The sequence below is a fragment of the Benincasa hispida genome, chromosome 6 (assembly GCF_009727055.1).
Source record: "Benincasa hispida cultivar B227 chromosome 6, ASM972705v1, whole genome shotgun sequence".
Classification (NCBI taxonomy): domain Eukaryota; kingdom Viridiplantae; phylum Streptophyta; class Magnoliopsida; order Cucurbitales; family Cucurbitaceae; genus Benincasa; species Benincasa hispida.
In genome coordinates, this window is record NC_052354.1 from 35,402,043 (window position 1) to 35,423,234 (window position 21,192).

The 21,192-nt window shown below is 36.9% G+C and overlaps 1 protein-coding gene across 1 annotated transcript; it reads right to left on the reverse strand.

Annotated features, from left to right (window-relative positions):
- Positions 1 to 683: 683 nt before the first annotated feature.
- On the reverse strand, positions 684 to 19,533 carry LOC120079633 (Golgi SNAP receptor complex member 1-2-like). The gene is made up of 6 exons (XM_039033898.1): positions 19,313 to 19,533; positions 18,185 to 18,381; positions 1,714 to 1,803; positions 1,537 to 1,608; positions 1,008 to 1,137; positions 684 to 920 (listed from the first exon to the last, which is right to left on the reverse strand). The coding sequence occupies exons 1-6, from the start codon at positions 19,449 to 19,451 to the stop codon at positions 823 to 825; spliced, it is 726 nt and encodes a 241-aa protein (XP_038889826.1). The 5' UTR covers positions 19,452 to 19,533; the 3' UTR covers positions 684 to 822.
- Between the last annotated feature and the right edge of the window lie 1,659 nt (positions 19,534 to 21,192).

Below are 21,192 nucleotides of genomic sequence, written 5' to 3' on the forward strand. Positions count from 1 at the left end.
ATTATAATTTTAGTCAAAATCTCTATTTCAATTTTTTTTAAAAAATATTCTTCTAAATTTTTTTAGTTTATTTTAAACTTAACTATATTAAAATAATTAAGATGACAAATTTAAAATAATCTAAAATTTAAACGGTGATTAAATACAAGAAATTTTTTTTCATAAACTAAATATTTATAAATCCATACTTCATTCCCCAACTATTTAAGTTCGCACTTTAAACACAGGCTTACTTCCAAAACTTGCACTCCAAATACAATTTTCTTAAACCTAAGCTATCTAAACCTTCTAGCCTAATCCCCATACATAACATTCCCAGGTTTAAGATTCCAAACATGCACGCCAAACGCCCCCTAATAAAGGATTATAATTCCAAACCCATATTTAGATTGAGGACTTTAGACATGATTTGTAATCCCTATTACATTCCCTTCCAACTATTTTCAACCCAACCATATTTCCCATTTTTTTTCAGTTTTACGATCTCATTCCAATACCGATTTTAACATTTCATCATAATCTTGATTCTCAATAATTTCAATTACATTTCACCCTCGGAAATAAGCTCTATATTTCCATCAATAGAAAACCAATATTTCTATTTGCTTTCTTATTACTGTACATCGCGTACGCTTCAAAGTTTCACCTCCAATTTGAAATGGCAAAATGGTGGCATTATAGAAGGTAAGAAAAAGACATCCGAATTTAATTTAATGGCATAAGAAACACTATAAATTCTTCAATCTCGATGCTGCTTAAAAAATAAAATAAAAAACAGTTACAAAACCAAAACTCCAAATTTTCACATTCGCCCTTTTCTAATCATTTTGAAAGCCAATAGATAATGAGAAACAAAGTACATGCTGCAATGACTCCAGACAGAATAATTGTGTCCCTTGACCGTCTTCTTCTAATTGAACCTGATCGTGTCATCAGAAACTAATTATTGTTAGCCCAAACGGACCAGAAAACAATAGTGACTGACTTTACCAATGTTTGTAAATTACCTAGAAGGCCACGTATAACTGGGAATTTGTCACTTAGAAGCTTCACTTTTCCTTGAACATCACCAAACAAGGCCCTTTGGTTTCCCAAGACTGCCCTTGTAGTTTGGGCTTGACTTATTACTTCGTCCATCTGCAGAAGACAAATTTAAAAAGAAAGGAAAAACATGAACTGCGGCAATACATCAAAATCCATGATTGAAAAGGCTAATATCATAATGCTAAACTACATATCAAATCCATGGACAGTTATGCGTTTCTAAATTCCAAGGTTAAAGCAAAACCATACTCGAGGGGAATGATGAAAGACGAATATTGACTGACAAATAAAGTTAGTTTTCTTTTTCATTTTCCTCCTTACACATATGAGTGATTTTTGCACGTCTAGCAAACAACCTAATGCTCCCAAGTGCTTATCTCTATATTCTCACATCTTGCTTCAAATAAAACATTTTGCTCAAAAAAAAAAGGCTGCATTGCAAGGGAACTGAAGGAGGAGACTAGATCACCAATAAATTTTATTGAGGCTTACATGAGCAATACTTCCATGAATAGCAGCTCTTTCCCGCACTAATTGCACCCTCGGAGACATGGTTCCAGGTAACTGTACGAAACAAATTGGGCAAGAGTTACTTTCTAACATGCATTGAATATATCTCTGTCAACACATTCCATGTAACAATGTCAACCCAGAGGTGGTCGTGCTAACCTTATACTCGTTGATGTCATCCCTAACAGAACTCAAAAGTTCTGCATGTTCCCTCATCGAATTAATGTTTCCTTTGATCCGTTTGAATTCCTGAAGCACATCAATAACTTTCATTCTTTACTACTTCAATGTTGTTGAATAAAGCATTTATATCAAGGAAGTGGCAAGGTGGATCCTTAAATCATTAAAGCAAATGACGTACGCAATTTCAAATTTCAATCAGAAATTAGAATATGGCACAGAAGAACTATGAGGTCAAATCATTACCTTACCCCATATTCAAAGTTCACCCGATGCATTGTAAATTTGCTCCAATATTTCATGACTAACGAATGAACACAGAATATTTTGAATGATAAGGTGACAAGGTCCTTGATCCAGCTTATTGGTATTCCTTTTCATGGATGGGTTAAAATCCTCTAGTCTCGCACGGTGATGGCATCGCATTCCTGCGGAATTTCTATAAGATATGCATCCATTTTCTCTACATGTTCTAGACCTTTTTGTAGCTATGATTGTGATCAAATTTTTTCCAACAGGAGATCCATTTTGTAAGCCCAGCTTGAGGGGATATCTCCTCTTGTCATTTTTTATGCTTTCAGCACTAATATGTTTCAACTTTTTTTCTAGAAAAGGAAACTATACTTTTCATTGAAGAAATAAAAAGAGACTAGTACTCAAATTACAAGAAAACAAAAGTAGTTAAAACAAAAATACGGGAGAAATACAAAAGCAATCAACATAATATAAAGACCAAGTTGGAAAGACAGACATTCTAATCTAAAGCATAAATCTTGAATAGAAAAATCTGTATGAAACTTGGAAAGAGAGCACCAAGAAGAAGCATTAATCCTTATGATTTCAAAAGGATCCATCCATACAAGTGATTTATCTTGGAAGACTCTAATTCCTTTCAAACCAAATTTCAGCAAGGATTGCTTTGACCGCATTTGACCATAACAGCTGAGACTGTGGGTTTAAAGATGTTTCAACCTTACTACTTGAGTGACCCTCCAGTACTTGAGGTACAATGACACTCCAGTACTTGAGGTACTTGGAAATCCTTCTTGAGTGAGAATCAGTTAAACAATTGCTTATCTTACAACTTGATACCTTAACAACGTTCCTTTTTTGTTTAAAAAGAAACAATTTTTCATTGATAAAATGAAAAGAACCTAATGCTCAAAGTACAAGAAAAACCTTAACAACGTTCCCAATTACTCTGATAATATTTCTATCATTATCTGCCCTTGAAACACGCCTTGCCTTGTCTAGTTAAACAATAGGTTTGCTTGCAAGAGATGTAAAAAATGTAGAGGGAAAACGTAAGCTCTCTCTGTCCTCTTCACTTCTTTTTCTTTCTTCCTTTTCTTCCTTCTTTCTTTCTTCTTTTTTCTTTTTCTTTCTTTTTTTTTTCTGTTCACTTTTATTTATTTCGTTCTTTCTTCTACTTTCATTCAATAAACAAATTAATGTAACCCAATCCACAAGGTCACATCAAACACCCTCAAGAAATTTGACTTTTAGCCTAACAAACATTTGGTACTATAAAGTGCAACTGGATTAATTTGATGGGGTGAGTGACAATCAGTTAGTTGACTATAATCAGCAATAGTAGTCGAGATGGAGGACAAACAAATGTGTGGTGAACAACAGATACATGCAGCATGATGAAGAAAGATGCCATTCGCACAAGCATCGTGTGGCAGCCAAATGGACAGGGGGTCTACTACATAGATAAAACATCACCTTAGAACCCCAAATATATTGAAATACAAAAGATAAAAGAAGACAAGACAAGCCAATGAATTCAAGATACTGGGACCCTCACTCTCTTGTTAAGTACTCTCACTCAAGCCTAAAGCCAACTAAATCAATGCTTGCCTTCGTCCTTTTTCCCTCACTATTTATTACAACTCTCCCTAACAAACTCCTTAATTAATTGGTAATATACCCTCAACATCCTAATAGTATTCCTAGCCACCCTAATACCCTTCCTATCATAGTTCTGTTAGACCATCTATAATTCATCAATATAAGAGGAGGGGTAAGAATGTAATTGTGGAGGGAGGTTAGTTATTTTGTGGGAGTAAGGGACGTTAACGAGAGTCTGTTCTCCCCCATACAAGCTGCCTACTAACCTACTCAACAACTCTCCATCCTCTCCCTCATATACCTTCTAACACATCTGTTGGATTTAGTGTATTTACATTTGTAGTATTTTGTTATGCCCCCCATTAAGAATGTTTATAAAATAAGGGGTAGGAAAAGTTATACACCCTAGACAGGGAATTAGCAGGGAATGTTGGTATTTAAGCTTTCTCTTTAGTTAGGGTTGTTATCTTGAATATCGTGTAATAGAACGGTAGTTCTTGTGGAGAGCTCCAGCCCTCTCATATGGGCTGGTGGTTTGGTTTTTGCTTTGAAGAACATTTCCCTGTAGTTTTGTCATTCTGAAGTTTAATATCACAAAGTGAGAAAGAATCCTACATATTTTTCCTTATTTGTAGATGGTCTTTCTCCTATCATAGAAGATGTGTACTTGATTCAAACTATATCGAAGAAGATACCAATTTTATTGCTTCCAAAATTCTAGTAGGTAATAAAGCATAATCTGTGAGAGCCCTATATTAGGATTATTAGTAGGATAATAGTAAGGGCATAAGGGTAATTAGCTAGGGGCCTTGGTTATAAATAGTGTGTTAGGGACCTTAGAAGGTGTAAAGATTTTGGTAAGAATTTTCCATTGTGGGAATTTTGGGAGAGAGATAACCCTCTCGAAAGACTAATATTGAAAATCCATGAGTTTTTTTCGATTTTAAAGAGAAATTACATAAAACCAAAAACTGAGCCCAGGAACCAAATAGACCAAAAACCAAACCATTAGTTTTGTCCTTTATTGAACATTGGTTGGTCTTGGTTCCCATTTTTACAAAATCAACTGGTTTGGTTTGGTTCTCAGTTGGGCCCAAAACGGAAGAAACTAAACCAACTATCACCCCTACCTGTGTCTACTCGCTTATAACCACTTGCATCCATTCTAAGGTGTGCACTTGCCCGCCAATGTGCATTTGCGTCCACCCGCTATTATGAATTTTGGGGCATTGGCCCCCATTAGTGCCTATGTGTGCCCATCACCAACTATCACCCCTAACTGTGTCTACTCACTTATAACCACTTGCATCCATTCTAAGGTGTGCACTTGCCCGCATTATGAATTTTGGGGCATTGGCCCCCATTAGTGCCTATGTGTGCCCATCACCACATGCTCCATATATATGTGTCGCCTCACCTTGTATTGCATTCTGTTAGACCTCCAATTACAAAGGTGGCTCCAAGAAGGGTAAATGAGGAACTTCAGTCCCACGTAAATGAGAATAGTAGTTATTTCATTTAAAAGTTGATAAGGATGGTTTGTTATTCAAAATTAGATAAGGATGAGTAGTTTTCTTATGGAGTTGTAACTCCCTAGGTAGTTACTTTTGTTGTATAAATAGCCCTTCTTGGGAGAGATGTCGTTCTTTTTTCTTGTTCAAGTCAAGTATAAATATTAAGATCAAGGGCCAGACTATTAGCCACTTCAATACTATGACTGGGAGGTTATGAGAGCTACCTTACCACATATCCCCCCAAACCAGCGGCCTAATTTTCTCAACCACAACTATTCAGCTACCTAGCAATCTATTAGCCGTCCCGTTAGATTTATTCCTCTCTAGTGGTAAGTAAATCTAATATGACGACAACTATTCAAGTCAAGTATAAATATTAAGATCAAGGGTCAGACCATTAGTCACTTTAATATTATGATTGGGAGGTTATGACAGCTACCTTACCACGTTTCCCCCGAACCACCGGCCTAAATTTTCTAAACCACAACTATTCAGCTAAATAACAATCTATTAGCTGTCCCGTTAAGATTTATTCCTCTCTAGTGGTAAGTAAATCTAATATGACAGACAAATGTTGCTACCCAAAATTTCAACTAGTTCTCCAAGGTGGACGGGAATGTTGGGTTGTATGTCCTAAAACTCGCAATTTGTAAGATTAAACATATTCTATTTTTCAATAAAGATGTTATTGAGGTTTTGTTCAATAAAACCGTTATTTTTTTTTTTGAAAAGGAAACCAAACTTTTTATTAATGCATAAAGAGAAAGTACAAGAGATGTGTACTTAAATAGGAGCGATACAAGACACGAGATCAGGAGACGCACCCGGGCATCTCAACTAGGTTGACACCCTCTTAGCGTCCTCATCACATCCATAAAACTCAAACAAAACGGAAAAGATGGAACTTATAAGAGAATTGAATACAGAGAAAAAGCATCCTCTTTTGATAGACAAAATACATAACAAGAGGGAAAACAAGAAACTAAGCCTAACTACTTAAGTCTTCAAGGTTGGAGAGCAGTGTCCGTTCTCCTTAAAACACAATCAATCCTCAATCTGGGAGGATGAATGCTTGCCAATTCAAACATAAATCCTGAAGGGAGTATGCTGCAAAATGCTTTGAAAGAGAACACCATTGAGAAGCATTAAGTTTAGCAGCCTCGTAGCGGAAGAACCAAGTGTGTTCTCTACCTTGAAAGATTCTTTGATTTCTTTCGAACCAAATTTCAACTAGTATTGCTTTTACTGCATTGCACCAAATCAGATTTAGGGCTTTTTTGAGGATAGGACCAGTGAGCAGCTGCTGAACGTTATTTTTACAAGTAATGTCGAAAGCCCAGCTCATGTTGAAGGATTTAAATAGGACTAGCCAACAATTTCTTGCGAAGAAGCAGTCAAAGAACAAGTGCTGTAAATCTTCTCCAGCTGATTTACATAAAACACACTAATTAGGAGAAAGAAAATGGGAGGGCAGCTTGTGTTGTAGAACTGAGGCATTGTTTAGGATTCCAAAAAGCAAGATCCAAACCATAATATTCACTCTTCGAGGGCTATTGGTCTTCCAAAGAGCTCTTAAAAGGTGGGTGTCAAGAGGTGAGGCCAAGGCAAGATGGTTAGACAAAGATTTTACCGTGAATGAGCCATTTGCTTCTAAAGACCAAGATCGAGAGTCAGGTCTGAAAGAAGGCTTTATGTTGGAAATCAATAAGAGTAAAGCCTAGAAATCTGGTATTTCTTCTTCTTTTAATAGTCTTCTGAATGGTAGAGACCAAGAGAGGGTTTGAGAATCCCAACGATCCAAAATAGATCCATTTTGGTTGGAAGCAACTCTAAATAAAGAGGGAAAACTGAGTTTAAGGGGTGTGTTACCAGTCCAAGAGTCATGCCAGAAGGCTATTCTGCTTTCATTTCCCAGTTTGAAGACTGCCAAGACTTCTACTTTCAACCAGATTTTTGAGATGCTGATCCAAGGACTATGAAGACTGCAAAATGACTTTCCAGAAGTGTGCCATTCACCAAAATTTCTACCATGAATACTCTTTATAACTTGTGTCCATAGAGAAGAATTCTCATGGATAAATCGCCACCCCCATTTGGCAAGAAGTGCCAAATTTCTTCTTTTTAAGCCTCCTAGAGCCAGTCCCCCATCCTCAATTTTTTTTTATACAATCTCCCATTTTACCAAATGATTTAGCTTCCCTCCTTTATGTCCTTCCCAAAAGAAATTTCTCATAATTCTTTCTATAGAGGAAATAACCTTTTCTGGAATTAAGAAGGAAGACATATAATAGGTTGGTAAATTTGAAAGAACTGAATTGCATAAAGTTGCCATACCGCCTCTTAAGAGGTTATACCTTCTCCATTTGTCAAGTTTGCTCTGAAGTTTGTCTATCACCGGCCGCCAAAAGTCCACTTTTTTTTGGATATCCGCCCAATGGAAGACCTAGATATAGAAAAGGCAGCTGCAAAGATTTACAACCTAACCTTGAGGCCACGGCTGCTTGCTTGGAATCTTCAATATTAATTCCACGTATGGCTGACTTTTCCCAATTTATTTTCTGACCGTGGCACCATTCGAATAATGCAAGAGTTTTTCGGAGAATCTCTAACATTCCATCATCATTTCTACAAAATAAGAGGGTGTCGTCTGCAAATTGGAGAATTAAAATATGGATATTATCCTTTCCTACCACAAATCCTTCAAACAATCATTTTTCATGAATTCTGTTGACCAAGGCTGAAAGAACTTCACTAACTAAAAGAAAAAGAAAAGGAGAAAGAGGGTCTCCTTGTCTAATTCCTCTTGTTGCCATAATTCTTCCTCTAGGTCTTCCATTGATGAATATGGAGAATTTAGGATTGGATATAAAGCCAATAATCCATGAGATCCACTTTGGATGGAAGCCTTTTTCATGGAGAATTTTTTCAAGAAACTCCCAATCAACTCTATCAAAGGCTTTTTCCAAATCAAGTTTTAATATCCAACCTTGCTTCTTTTTGACTCTATACTCCTCTACAGCCTCATTTGCTATAAGAATTGGGTCAAGAATTTGCCTTCCTTCTATGAAGGCACTTTGTGTTGAATTTATTAGGCTTGGCATGATCACTTTGAGCCTTTCCGCAAGCACCTTAGCTATTATCTTATAAACAATAGTAGAAAGGCTTATAGGTCGAAAGTCTTTTACCAGGACTGCTTCCTCTTTCTTTTGAATTAAGCAAATAAAATTCTCCTTAATACATGAGTTGAGTTTACCGTTGTGATAGAATTCCTGGAAGACATCTTTAAATCCATCCATCAACAAGTTCCAGAAATGAAGAATAAATTCCACTGTGAAACCATCTGGTCCAGGAGCCTTATTTTTTCCTAAGGCTTGAATAGTAGCTTTAATCTCTGCTATATTGAATTTTGCAATCAAATGAGTATTACCTTCAGTTGAGACTCTTGACCAAGCCATATTCAAAGGTATTGAACGAGTACCCGTGCATTTTGTGTATAAATTGGAAAAGAAATCCAATATGATTGTTTCTATCTCTCAGAAAGATTTGGTTGGCAATTCTTGGTCGTTGAATAATTCAGCAATAAGACTTTTCCTCCTTTTAGCTGCAAGGAAACGATGAAAGAAAGAAGTATTCTCATCCCCCAGAAGTAGCCAATTCAGCTTGCTTTTTTGAGTTAGGTCTCTTTCCTCTGCTTGGTAAAGAGATAATAGGTCAGCCTTTAAAGACAATCTCACATCTTCTTCTGCTGAAAAGTTCTCAAGGCTGTCGGTTTGGAGGTCTTTTTCATTGATTTCTTTCGGCAGAGATTCTTCTCTGATTTTCTGGTCTTTTTCGTGCTCTGCCAGCCACCTTTTAACACTCTGTTTTACCCTTCTTAGTCTGGAATATAAGGCAAAATCAGCCCAATCCTGCTGCCCTTTTATCAACAAAGAATTTTCAATTATCCAACAGTATTCCTTATTTTTTTAGCCAGTTGTTACAGAATCTAAATGGGGAGGGACCCCACTCAAAAGCACCAGCTCCAAAAAGAAGAGGAAAGTGATCTGAAATAGTTCGAGCTTGTCTTGACACTCTTGAATCTTCAAAGAACTCATCCCAATTTTGAGAAACAAAGAATCTGTTGATGAGGGATCTTGATACCATTACTCCTTCTCTTGACCAAGAGAATTTTCCATTGGACATACAAATTTCAATTAGATTTGACTCTCTAATAAACTTATTGAAGTTTCTTATTTCTCTTGAAGATCTTCCTATTGGGAATCTTTCTTGTCTTCTTCGGATGCAATTAAAGTCCCCTCCAAGGCACCATGGAACATCACAAGAATCTAATATGGAAGACAATTCAGACCATAGGTTGTCCCTTTCTCTGTAGCAATTCGGACCGTACACGTTTGTTATCCAGTAGCTTTTTCTACAAATTGTTTGACATTTTAAGGTCAAAGAACCGGTTGAATTGAAGAATGTGGAAATGCAAGAGAAGGTGGAACTATCATTGAACTCCTTACTCGGTTTCTCAGCAAAGGGAACAATGAAACTCAAGGGCAAAATCAGGGGCAAGGAAGTGGTAGTACTCATTGACTCGGGAGCTACTCACAATTTTATCCATCAAGAAACAGTAAGGGAGCTGGAAATACCATTGGAACAACAGAAGAAGTTCGGGGTGGTGATAGGAAATGGAAGTGAAATCGAAGGGAAGGGTATTTGTAAGGGGGTAGAGCTCACACTCCCAAATTTAACAGTGAAGGCAGATTTCTTGGCTATGTAGTTAGGAAGGATGAATGTGGTACTCGGAATGCCATGACTTTGTACCACAGAGTTCATAGGAATTCATTGGCCTTCATTGACAATGGTTTTTTGGTCGAATGGAGCACCTATCATGTTGAGAGGGGATCCCTCCCTCACTAAAGCTGAAATTTCTTTTAAAATGTTGAGTAAGCAGTGGAATGATGATGATATGGGCTTCTTGGCAGATTTCCAGCATCTTGAGTTTGAAGACTTAATGGAACGGAGGAAGGAAAGAAGAAGGCCAACCAGCATTACCTGTCATGATTCAAGAATTATTAGATCAAAACCAAGATGTTTTCAGCTTACCTACTTCACTTCCCCCTAAAAAGGCAATTGACCACCGAATAACCATTAAGGATGGTACCAATCCAATCAATGTGAGGCCCTACAAGTATGGACATGCGCAAAAGGAGGAGATAGAGAAACTGGTTCATGAAATGTTGCAAGCTAGTTTCATTCGACCTAGCAGGAGTCCTTATTCAAGCCCAGTGTTGTTGGTGAAGAAGAAGGATGGTGGTGGGCGATTTTGTGTAGACTATAGGAGGCTGAATCAAGCTACAATAGCTGACAAATTCCCAATTCCAGTCATTAAGGAGTTACTTGACGAGTTACACGGGGCTGTTGTATTCTCCAAGCTTGATTTAAAGTCAGGATACCACCAAATCAGCATGAGGGAGGAAGACATCGAGAAGACAGCATTTAGAACCCACGAAGGGCACTACGAATTCTTAGTCATGCCTTTTGGGCTAACGAATGCACCTGCAACCTTCCAATCACTTATGAACCAGGTCTTTAAACCATTTCTACATCGCTTTATACTTGTGCTTTTTATGATATTTTGGTTTATAGTCCAGATGTTTCCACTCATGGGACTCACTTAGGGGTGGTGTTCAACATTCTAAGAGACAACCAACTCTTTGCTAACCAAAAGAAGTGTGTGTTCTGCCGGGAAAGGATTCAATATTTGGGGCACTAGATTTCACACCAAGGGGTTGAAGCTGATGGGGAAAAGATCCAAGCTATGGTCAACTGGCCATGCCCCACAAATGTGACTGAATTGAGGGGTTTCTTGGGTTTAACCGGGTATTACCGACGTTTTGTTCAAGGTTACAGCATCAAGGCAGCCCCATTAACACGTTTGCTCAAGAAAAATAGCTTCAAATGGGATGAGGCTGACACTCGAGCATTTGAAGATCTGAAGCAGCAGATGGTGGCATGTCTGGTTCTAACATTACCCGACTTCAACCAATCCTTCATCATAGAAACATATGCCTCTGGAACAGGGGTGGGGGCTGTGTTGACTCAAGGAGACAAACCAATAGCTTTTTTCAGCCAAAAGCTCTCACAGCGTGCTCAAAACAAGTCCATATATGAAAGGGAATTAATGGCAATCGTGTTGGCTGTCCAAAGGTGACGTCATTACTTGTTAGGAGGAAGATTCACTGTGATTTCAGATCAAAAAGCCTTGAAGTTCTTGGTGGAGCAGAAGGAAGTACAACCACAATTTCAGCATTGGTTAACCAAGCTTTTTGGATATGATTTCAAAATACTTTACCAGCCCGGATTGATGAACAAAGCAGCAGATGCCCTGTCTAGAGTACAACTACCGTCCGAACTTATTAGTTTGTACTCATCAGCCGTGGTAGATGTGGAACTCATACCAAAGGAGGTGGGGGAAGATGAGGAACTATAGCAAATCATTGCCTTGTTGAAAGATAATCCGGAGGGCAAACCTAACTACAGATGGACAAATGGAAGGCTACTCTATAAGGGGAGGTTAGTAATTCCTAAACAATCGACTTCGATTCCTTCTTTGCTGCACACTTACCATGATTCCATACTTGGAGGGCATTTGGGGTTCTTAAGGACCTACAAACGCATGAGTGGGGAGTTATATTGGCCGGGAATGAAGAGTGATATCAAAAGATATGTGGCAGGCTGTGATATTTGCCAAAGGAACAAATCAGAATCTCTAACCCCTGTAGGACTGCTACAACCGTTACCTATTCCCGAGCTAACCTTAGAAGAGTGGACCATGGATTTTATTGAAGGCCTTCCTAGGGCTGGGGGCTTTGATTCCATCTTAGTAGTGGTTGATAGACTGAGCAAATATGGGCACTTTATTCCTCTAAAGCATCCATTTTCAACGAAGCAAGTGGCAGAAATCTTCATACAAGAGATTATCAAGCTCCATGGCATTCCCAAGTCGATTACTACATATAGGGATAAGATCTTTTTGAGTAATTTTTGGAGAAAAGTCTTTGCAGCATTGGGAACCAAATTAAGGAGAAGTACGGCCTTCCATCCTCAAACAGATGGACAAACTGAGCGAGTAAATTGGTGTTTGGAGACTTACTTAAGGTGTTTCTGCAATGAGCAACCTAATAGATGGAATAAATGGCTGGCTTGGGCAGGAGTATTGGTATAACACCACTTTCCATGCTTCAATAAGGGCCACCCCATTCCAAGCAATCTATGGAAGGACTCCCCCATCGTTAATCCATTATGGGGAAACAAAATCAAGCAATGACAGTGTTGACAACCTCTTAAAGGAGCGGGACTTGGCTTTGAATGCACTTAAGAAGAATTTGGAAATTGCACAAAATAGAATGAAGAAGCAAGCCGACCAGCATAGACGTGAGCTGACATTTGAGGTAGGAGGCGAAGTTTTCCTCAAACTAAGACCCTACAGACAACGGTCACTAGCAAAAAGGAAAAGTGAGAAATTATCCCCAAGGTTCTATGGTCCGTATCAAGTAACTGAAAAAGATAGGAGAAGTGGCATATCGACTGAATTTGCCACCAGAGGCAGTTATACATGATGTATTTCATGAGTCTCAACTTAAGAAGAAATTGGGTAAGTCGCAATATATACAGCCATTACCTCCTATGCTAATGGAAGAATTTGAGCTATAGATTACCCCTGAAGTGGTGCTTGGAGTAAGGTGGAATGGAGAACTGAACACACAAGAATGACTTATTAAATGGAAGGGCCTTCCGGATAGTGAGGCCACTTGGGAGTCGATAATGAACATCCGGCAGCAATTTCCGTCCTTCCACCTTGAGGACAAGGTGCATTTCGAGAGGAGCGGTAATGTAAAACCTCCCATTATATTCACATACAAGAGGAGGGACAAAAAGGGAAAATCACCACAAGAGTTAGTTAGAGGGATAGTGGAGTATGAAGATATGATGGAAAGGGGCAAATTTGTTGAGGAAACTGTTGGGGGTGGGACCACAGGGAGCTAAACAAATAGGAAGAGAAAGAGAGGAGGAGGAGGGAAGAATTTTGGTGGAAGATGGTTCGTCCTTCAGGAGAGGGTCCAGTACCTCTCGAATTCTAGGCTGGTGGCTATCGTTTTACATTTCTGGGTTTCCATTGAGTTTTGTTAATTACTCTCTTGTTTGGGTTTATTCTTATTCCTCTGTATTTCTTGGCTGAGACGATTGCTGACAAGTTTATAAATAAAAGCTGGAAGAGTTTGTTGATTGCCATTGTTCCTGTTCATTTCTTAATTTTCTTGTTATTCGATTGGAAGAAATAGTAGGGAAGAACCAGTGGCTTAACAGTATGATGCTTTGGAAATCTTTGAAACTGAAATTTTGCCTTCATCCCACATTGATAAAATACCTCCTGCCCTACCCGAAGCTTCCACAAAAGCTCAGCCAACTTTTTTAGAGCTCCATAAGCTTTTAATAAAAGGTAGATCGAAGTTGTCTCTTTTTGTTTCTTGGAGAAGTACTATGTCAGGGTTTATTTTTTTCCAGAGTCTTTTGATTGCCAACCTTTTATTTCTGTCACCAAGCCCTCTGATGTTCCATGAAAGAATCTTCATTATTGCTTTTAAGGTTATTGAATTCTGGACAGTTGGTTAACCCAGAGTAAGTTCACACTCTTCAATCAATGAATTGAGCTCCTGAGGTATGCAATCTTTGATAAATGGTGGTGAAATCAGGGATCTCTTCCTTTCAACCCCCTGTTCTTCCTCTGTATGGAAGAGAAACTTTAAAGCATCTCCACTGCCAATTAAGTCTTCTGCTGAAGTTTGATCAATTTCCTTGATGTCTTTTTCAAGTTCTTCATTGCTTACACTTGTTACTGATGCATCTTCGAAGTCATGAGAGATTCCATGAATTGGAGATCCTTGCAAAAGAGAGATATTTGGATCTGAATCCTTGAAAGATGGATGATTAAGGGGAGGCCAATTAGTAGAACAAAAAACTGACCTTTTTTATTTGTTTTCTGGGATTTGAAGCCTTATGCAATAGTCCTCAATTAAATTAGAATTTGAGATGGAGGACCACAATTTGATAAGTGATTTATGTCTTTGCACAAAATGATTGGGGAAAGGTTTGAAGAGGTGTGAGCCTTTTTCGGAAGTTGCAGGAGCCTCAATGTCATTAACTTCTCTTGGTTGCTGAAGGGGCGTGATTTGTGAAGGGCTGGCTGCAGAATCAGCCTCAATGTCATTAATCTTTAATGATTTTTCTCTTGCTGTAACTGAGATGATGGAGCCCGATTTTTCAATTGGAAGAGAGAGTGTGTGATGGCTCATAATAACTAAGGGAGAGCCGTTTTTTTTTTTTTAACTTTTCCGCTGTTAGAGGGAGAGAAACATTGAGCATTAAATCCACTGGTTCTTTCTCTTTCCTCAATAAATGTGGTTGTTCAAATTCTTCAACTAATTGTCACCAACCGGCTGATTTAAATGTTTCTTTTGCTGTAGAAAGAGAGGAAACTCTTCTACTTCTGCTGACACACTCGAGTTCTTTTGTAAAGGGAGATGATTCGTCTTCTTTTTCCTTTTCCGAGGTGACTCTTGGCATTCTTCTTCGCAGAATTCTGAGTTAAACAAAACAGTCTGAGGGTCTTGTTGTGACTCTTCGTATTCTTTTGATATTTTCTTGCAGGTTGAATGAGGATGGCGCTTCAAATTCTTTTGATTTTGATTGGGAGATCTTATTAAGGCTGCATACGGATTTCTTGCAAACTTCGACTTAGAGTCTGAGGAAAGAAGAAAAGACCAATCTGATCCAAGCTCTTCAATGATTGCCCCTTCATCTTTCATGGCTTGATGGATTCGACATAAATCAATTGGATTGGAGAATTGGTTAAGAAGAAGATCGCCCTTGAGATTTTTGAAAGACTCAACACACTTTATATCACCAAAATTCAAAAAGATATTTCCACGCTTTTCATCTTTAATTTCTATGGTTGCTGGCATGAATCCATAAATATTCCTTCTTACTTTTATTCTTGCTTCCGCACAATTGATGAGATTAAGAGTATCACTTGCTATGCTTTCAAGACCTCCGAAGTATGCTCCAATTGCTTCAAATGTGGCTCTACACCAATAGTCCAAAGGTAGGTTGTTTATTGAGATCCAACCCCCAAATCCTTTCACAACTATAGGTCTGTCGTGCTTCTCTTTGTTCCATCTTTCAAATAAAAGATGATAAGGCCCTATTGACTGCCACTTTCCAGGGGCTTCTATCAGATCTTCCAAATTCCCTTGGTTTAATTTGACTAAAGCTTTGTCTTCAAACAGGGGATTGATGATAACAGGTATATGGAAGCCTTGAATCAAACTTTTTTCTATTTCCTTCCACTCATTAAATGCAAAGAGCTTGGAAATGGTCCATAACTGATTAAAATCTTCTTCGAATACCTCTTGGCTTTTCTGAACCCAAAAGGCTTGCTTGTGAAGTATCATCATCAATTCTGAGGTAGGCTACGAGGTATATTCTTTTTTTTTTTTCACTACATCCGTGAAACTTGTTCTTCTACAGCTATTTCCTTTTTTCGTGGAGCTTCTTTTATCCCATCGATGTTGAAAGCTCTATTTACTATCTTAGGAAATAGGGGATGCAATCTGGGAAGGTTCTGATGAGGGCAAGGGGAAAAGGGAGACTTTTAAGAAGCCACTTACCATAGTACTGAAGTCTTGCCATCCGGATGTTCCATCACCATAAGGGATGTGAATGTTTTTTCTTCCTCCCGTCCACGGCCAGACCGCGCATTCCACGAACCATCCTTTGTTGTCACGAAATTTGGAGAGACGGATGACACTTTGATCGACTCTTTCCTTTAGAAGAAAGAATTCAAAGTTGTGCTTTTAGGTTGATTGGTGACTTCAATAAAACTGTTATTGAATATGTAAATTGCATTAAATCCAATAAACTAAGATTCATGACTATTACATGAGTACTTGGACTTTATGTGGAGACATAAGAATTGATCAAATTCGAGTAGATAGCCAAAACGGTCTATAAGTATACGGATAAGACTGAGTACCTTATTCTGGAAACATTATCAGATGCGGCCCACTTTGTACTTTGTACAAACGATGTGATCCTGAATCATTTATGTGGAGACATGCGAGTAGGGGTATCCTATGCAAAGAGTTTGTATAAGACCAAACCAAGAAATAAGTCATTCTTACTTTATAACGTTGTTTAAGACTGACTATTTCAAAGTGATAACCGAGGTAACTTGACATTAATCCTAAGCTAACTATGAACTCCTGTTTATTCGAGATTATCTTTAGATTTGTATGAATGAAGGTCGACTCAACAACATCGACTCAATAAGCCTCCCATTTCAGGGGTAAGACCAGTAGATAGTTGGGGACATAGGGTGCAAGACGAAATTCACTCCCACCCGCTTTTAGGGATAATAAAGAGGTTGTTGTCTTGAACAAGGGGCTTTACCCTTTCATTGGCCTGAGAGGGACTCGATTTGGTGATTGGATTACAAATAAATTGTTTATTAGAGGATCAGTAAGACTTAAGAAGCAAGATGTAATTTCAGGGATAAAACAGCTTTTGACCCAGCCGTTATTAGGAACAACCTATGAAGGGTCGACTTACCGATTATGGTTATATCAAGAGGACAAAAATATATCTATAATGAGGGGAGTGCAACTACTAGGCTTTAATGGAGTGACACGGTAGTTAATGAATATTGGTTAATTGAGATCGTTGAAGCCCATCGGTAAGTCCATTAGGTTCCCTACTAGCTCACAAACGGACTAAACCTTAGAATAGCGTGATGAGTAAATTTGAAACGTTCAAATTCGATTTAAGAGAATTAGTAATTTCAAATTGAACGAAATTGGAGAATTGGATAATATTTAAATTTGATTTAAATATTAATTACATGAATAGAGATTTATGTTTTAGGAATTGGTGGTTTAATAATTTGATATTTGATATTAAATTATTTAATTAATTAAAATAGTTTAATTAATTATTTTGAAATAATTTTATTAAAAATTAATTATTAGAATTAATTTTTGTTTAAAATTAATTAAATTACTCCATTTTATTTTTGAAATTGGATTTCAAATTAAATTATTTTTTTTATTAAAAACCAATTAATTTGAAAATGGTTTTCAAATTGAAAAATGATTTTTTATTAAATAAACAATTAAAAAATTGGAAGAATGAATGATGGTGGGTTTTTCCCACTTTACACACCAAATTCCCACTCATATTTGAGTTGTTTTGGTGTCAAGCAACTATGCAAGCTGATTGTATGGTGATTTTGAACAAAATCAGTTTAATGTTGTTGAGATACAATTCATGCAAATGGAATTGAGCAAGAAAAAGGAGTTCTTATTCTCATATCACACCAAAACCAGAAATTGCTTATCAATTTCCCTCAATCCTAATTCATTTTGGATCCCACCATCCAATCAAAAGTCCTAGAGAATAGTAAAGAAGATCAAGTGGTGGTTCACAATCTTTTGAAGAGGAGATTCAAGCTGGAGTTGGTGATTTGAAGAGTTCAACAAAGGTAATATCAAAACCCTATTTTTCTTGTTATGAACATGCACGTTCCTATGCTAAAATTGATGGAATTAAAGTGCTTAAGATCCTAATTGTTTCCGCTAATTGCATGCTAACTCCAACAGGGAATTAATTGTACATGCCTCAAATGATTCCAGGATCATCTTGCGCTCTTGCAGCCCATGCCATAAAATCGCAACTGAAGTCAAGCCAGCATGGAGCCAAGAACATTTCTAAATCTGAACTAATATGTGAAAGAAGCCCAATAGGGAAAAGAGAAGAACCACCTGCTGGCTTTAACAAGGGTTGATGAAAAACCAAACATATACAAGCAAAGTAGTCAACCAAAGACAATTAGGTTGAACCAAAGAATTTGGAACTACAAATCATCAATTCTCATTAGGTTATTTTTTATTATTATTATTCTTATTAATGCGCTCATTAGGATCTTGATGATACAAAAATAATTAAAAAAAATAACTAAAAGAGGAAAAGAAAGTCAAAACCTGTGTAAATTCATGGAGGATATCCTTGTGTCTTGCTAGTTTTTGATTTATGGAGGTAGCTGGTGCTGCAGATACAGCACATCGACTCATTGAATCATTAACGTCCAACAATTTCTCCAGTAAAGATTGGATTTCCATTTCCATAGACTTCCATGATCGGTTGGAACCAACAGATTGTGAACTAGAATCCACATAAGCTGATCACAAGCACAGAAACTATCGTCATATAATTTCATCAAAGTATAAAGACAACTGTATAAGACAGTACTTAATCAAGGACTAGTAGTACAAAGGTTTAACTCAGTGGCATTGCCTTGGATTGAGGCAAACAATCTTTGCCATTTAGAGTGTTTAAACAGGTGCATAGAAAGATTAGGGTCGTGGATGTTCTTTTATTTACTTAAAAAATAAAATATGTTCTGGACTAATTTATAAGCTGCAATGCTGATGTGATGTTTTGGAACCATTAAACAAATTAGGAACATAAGCCAATTGACTCAACTTCAATTGATTTAACTTTATTTAGCAGTATGGAATGAAGAACACAGAACAATGAATATGCTTTTGAAGCATTGGGGGCATAAGACATATATAAGATCTTTAACTACGAACATCCAAACATTCAGTCAATCAGAGGTTCCATAGAGGGGGATGTACATAAATTTTTCTTAAAAAGGGAAAAGGGAAAAAAGTAAGCTGTAATGCAAAATTAATGCCGAAGTTCCAAACCAATTCGATAAGTGATTCTAAGCCTGAATGCGATCACAAGTGCTTGTGGAAAAATCATTCACAGCGAAGTATTCAACATCACATAACAGATAAATGAAATCATCTTTGTGAAGTTTCCAAGTTAGATCTTCGATTTGATTACTTACATATCGGCAATCTAAGAAAAAGAAAATTAGAAAGCGTAGCTAGAGTTATCCTTGACCATCTCACATAAACACTACCCTTCGTTAAGGTTCCACCAAACAGGAAGGGCCAATTCCATCCATCTCTGCACGATGAGAAATAGTAGCAACTGAAATTGAAGCTTTACCCAGTACGAATTTGGATATAGCGATTGTAAAGCATAAAGGAGTAAGGAATGAGAAGATAGTGCAATGAAAAAAGGTAGAGAAAACAAACCTCCTTGAGTGAACCTGGTACCGAGCTTTGCATAGGAGGAGAGCTTGACATCGAGATCGCCCTCGATCTTACGAGCTTCACGCCTCAGCTCCTCCCAACCGGACTCCTGCAACTCAAGGCTCTGATCCTTCATTGCCATCTACAAAATTCACACCCAAAACCCATTTTAGTTTAGTTATCAGTATCACAGTGCTTAATTGGGCTCAAGGTAAATGCCGTTTTTCTTTTTCATACATGTCCGAATATTTACAGTGTGCCGAAATATATAAATAAATAATAATATGACTAATCACCTACGTGTATAACTCAACCGTATCTCAATCTGTTAGTATCGGCTAAATTTGTGATTCGAATCCCTTCCATTCTTATTATATTGGAAAAAAAAAATATTCATTTGACCAGCGAGAATAAAGTCCCTTGGGATCCTGAACTCAACCAAAAATCTTAGTTTACCCAAAAATTGGGAAAGAGAACGCTGAGAGATTTTTCTTTGGAGATTACGCTGAGAGATTTTTCTTTGGAGATTATGTTGTGTGTAATTAACTGAAACTTAGTAACATGAATCGAATTCAACACCTATTTAGCTCTCTTTGAGAATTAACTTTAGAAGACTAAATAATTAAATACATATTTCTATGACTAATTTAAAAACTTAGATAAATGAGCATGCAATTCTAGTGATTCTATAGGCATTAACATATTTCTAGGGGTTAGACGAGATCCTACATCTAGATTCGATATTAGACTCAACATGGTATACTGACATACATAATTAAGCTAGTTTAACCATAAGCAATAAAAGCAAATAATATTAAGTATTAAGCAAAAAGATCACAAGTGGAGTTTTTATTCATTTCTTAGGATATCCACATATTTGAATCCCAAATAAAACTTATACTCAAAATGTAAACTAAAGAATATAAGATAAAAAGAATGATAGAACTCATATTAATATGTACTAAACAAATAAAAAAGTGTTCCAAGATAAATAAAAATGAAACATAACATCAAAAACATATAATAGAATTCATAAATAACAATAAGAGTACAAGAAGATGGAGAAAAACAAGTAACAACTCTCTAGAGTTTGCTCGTTAATATAGTTAAATTAAATTAAACCTCTTTCAAGGTATATTAAGTTCTTGTACTTGTTCTTTTGTATCAAGTATTTGAAAAATGGCATGCAATTCTCCAAGGAATCTCAAGCAAAAGTTGGGAGTTTTTTAGAGTTCCTTGAGAAGGTGAGACTTGATGATTGGGGGAAGAGTTTACAACCTTGTATAGATCTTTAAGAGCTAGGTTTCCTTCAAAATGGCTTGGAGATCTTTCCTTACCGGCCTCAGTGAAATGTGTGGGAGATTTGCCTTGATTTTGAGGAAGATTATGCAAATCTCAAGATTTCTAGAATTTGTTTATTGTAATTTGGATACATTTTGGTCTCAATGATGATTCTTCGAAACTATTATGCATTTTGTCATCTAATGGATTGCAGCTACAACTTGGTTTGACAATTTTCTACAAATAACATAAAAACATAATAGTAACTCAAAATTTCAATCCTTTTACACTTATTTTGCTTTATTTCACTAATCATATTTAAGAACACATGCTTGACTTGTTTGTACATAAAATCACTCGTAACGCCATTAGAATATGATATTAAACTCATACTTTTTACTCAATAACTTAAGCTTTTAAGGCTAAATAACTAACTTATAGAAAAGTTATCAGTAGATCCATGAGCTCTAGTACTAGCTCATATGAACAATTAGTGACCAATTTCATTAAAAGAAAGTTTGAAACAATCAAACTAATTTTGATATTTTTGATACATTATCAAAGAAAAACTAATATAATGTATTTGATATATTAACTAAAAA

What these genes read in the sequence shown, in the direction of transcription:
- LOC120079633 (XM_039033898.1), bottom strand. Translation starts at nt 19,451, where the DNA reads ATGGCAATGAAGGATCAGAGCCTTGAGTTGCAGGAGTCCGGTTGGGAG. An exon ending in TACCAGGTTCACTCAAGGAG is followed by an intron (nt 18,382 to 19,312) that starts GTTTGTTTTCTC and finishes GCTTGTGATCAG; the next exon opens with CTTATGTGGATTCTAGTTCA. An exon ending in AGTTATACGTGGCCTTCTAG is followed by an intron (nt 921 to 1,007) that starts GTAATTTACAAA and finishes TGACACGATCAG; the next exon opens with GTTCAATTAGAAGAAGACGG.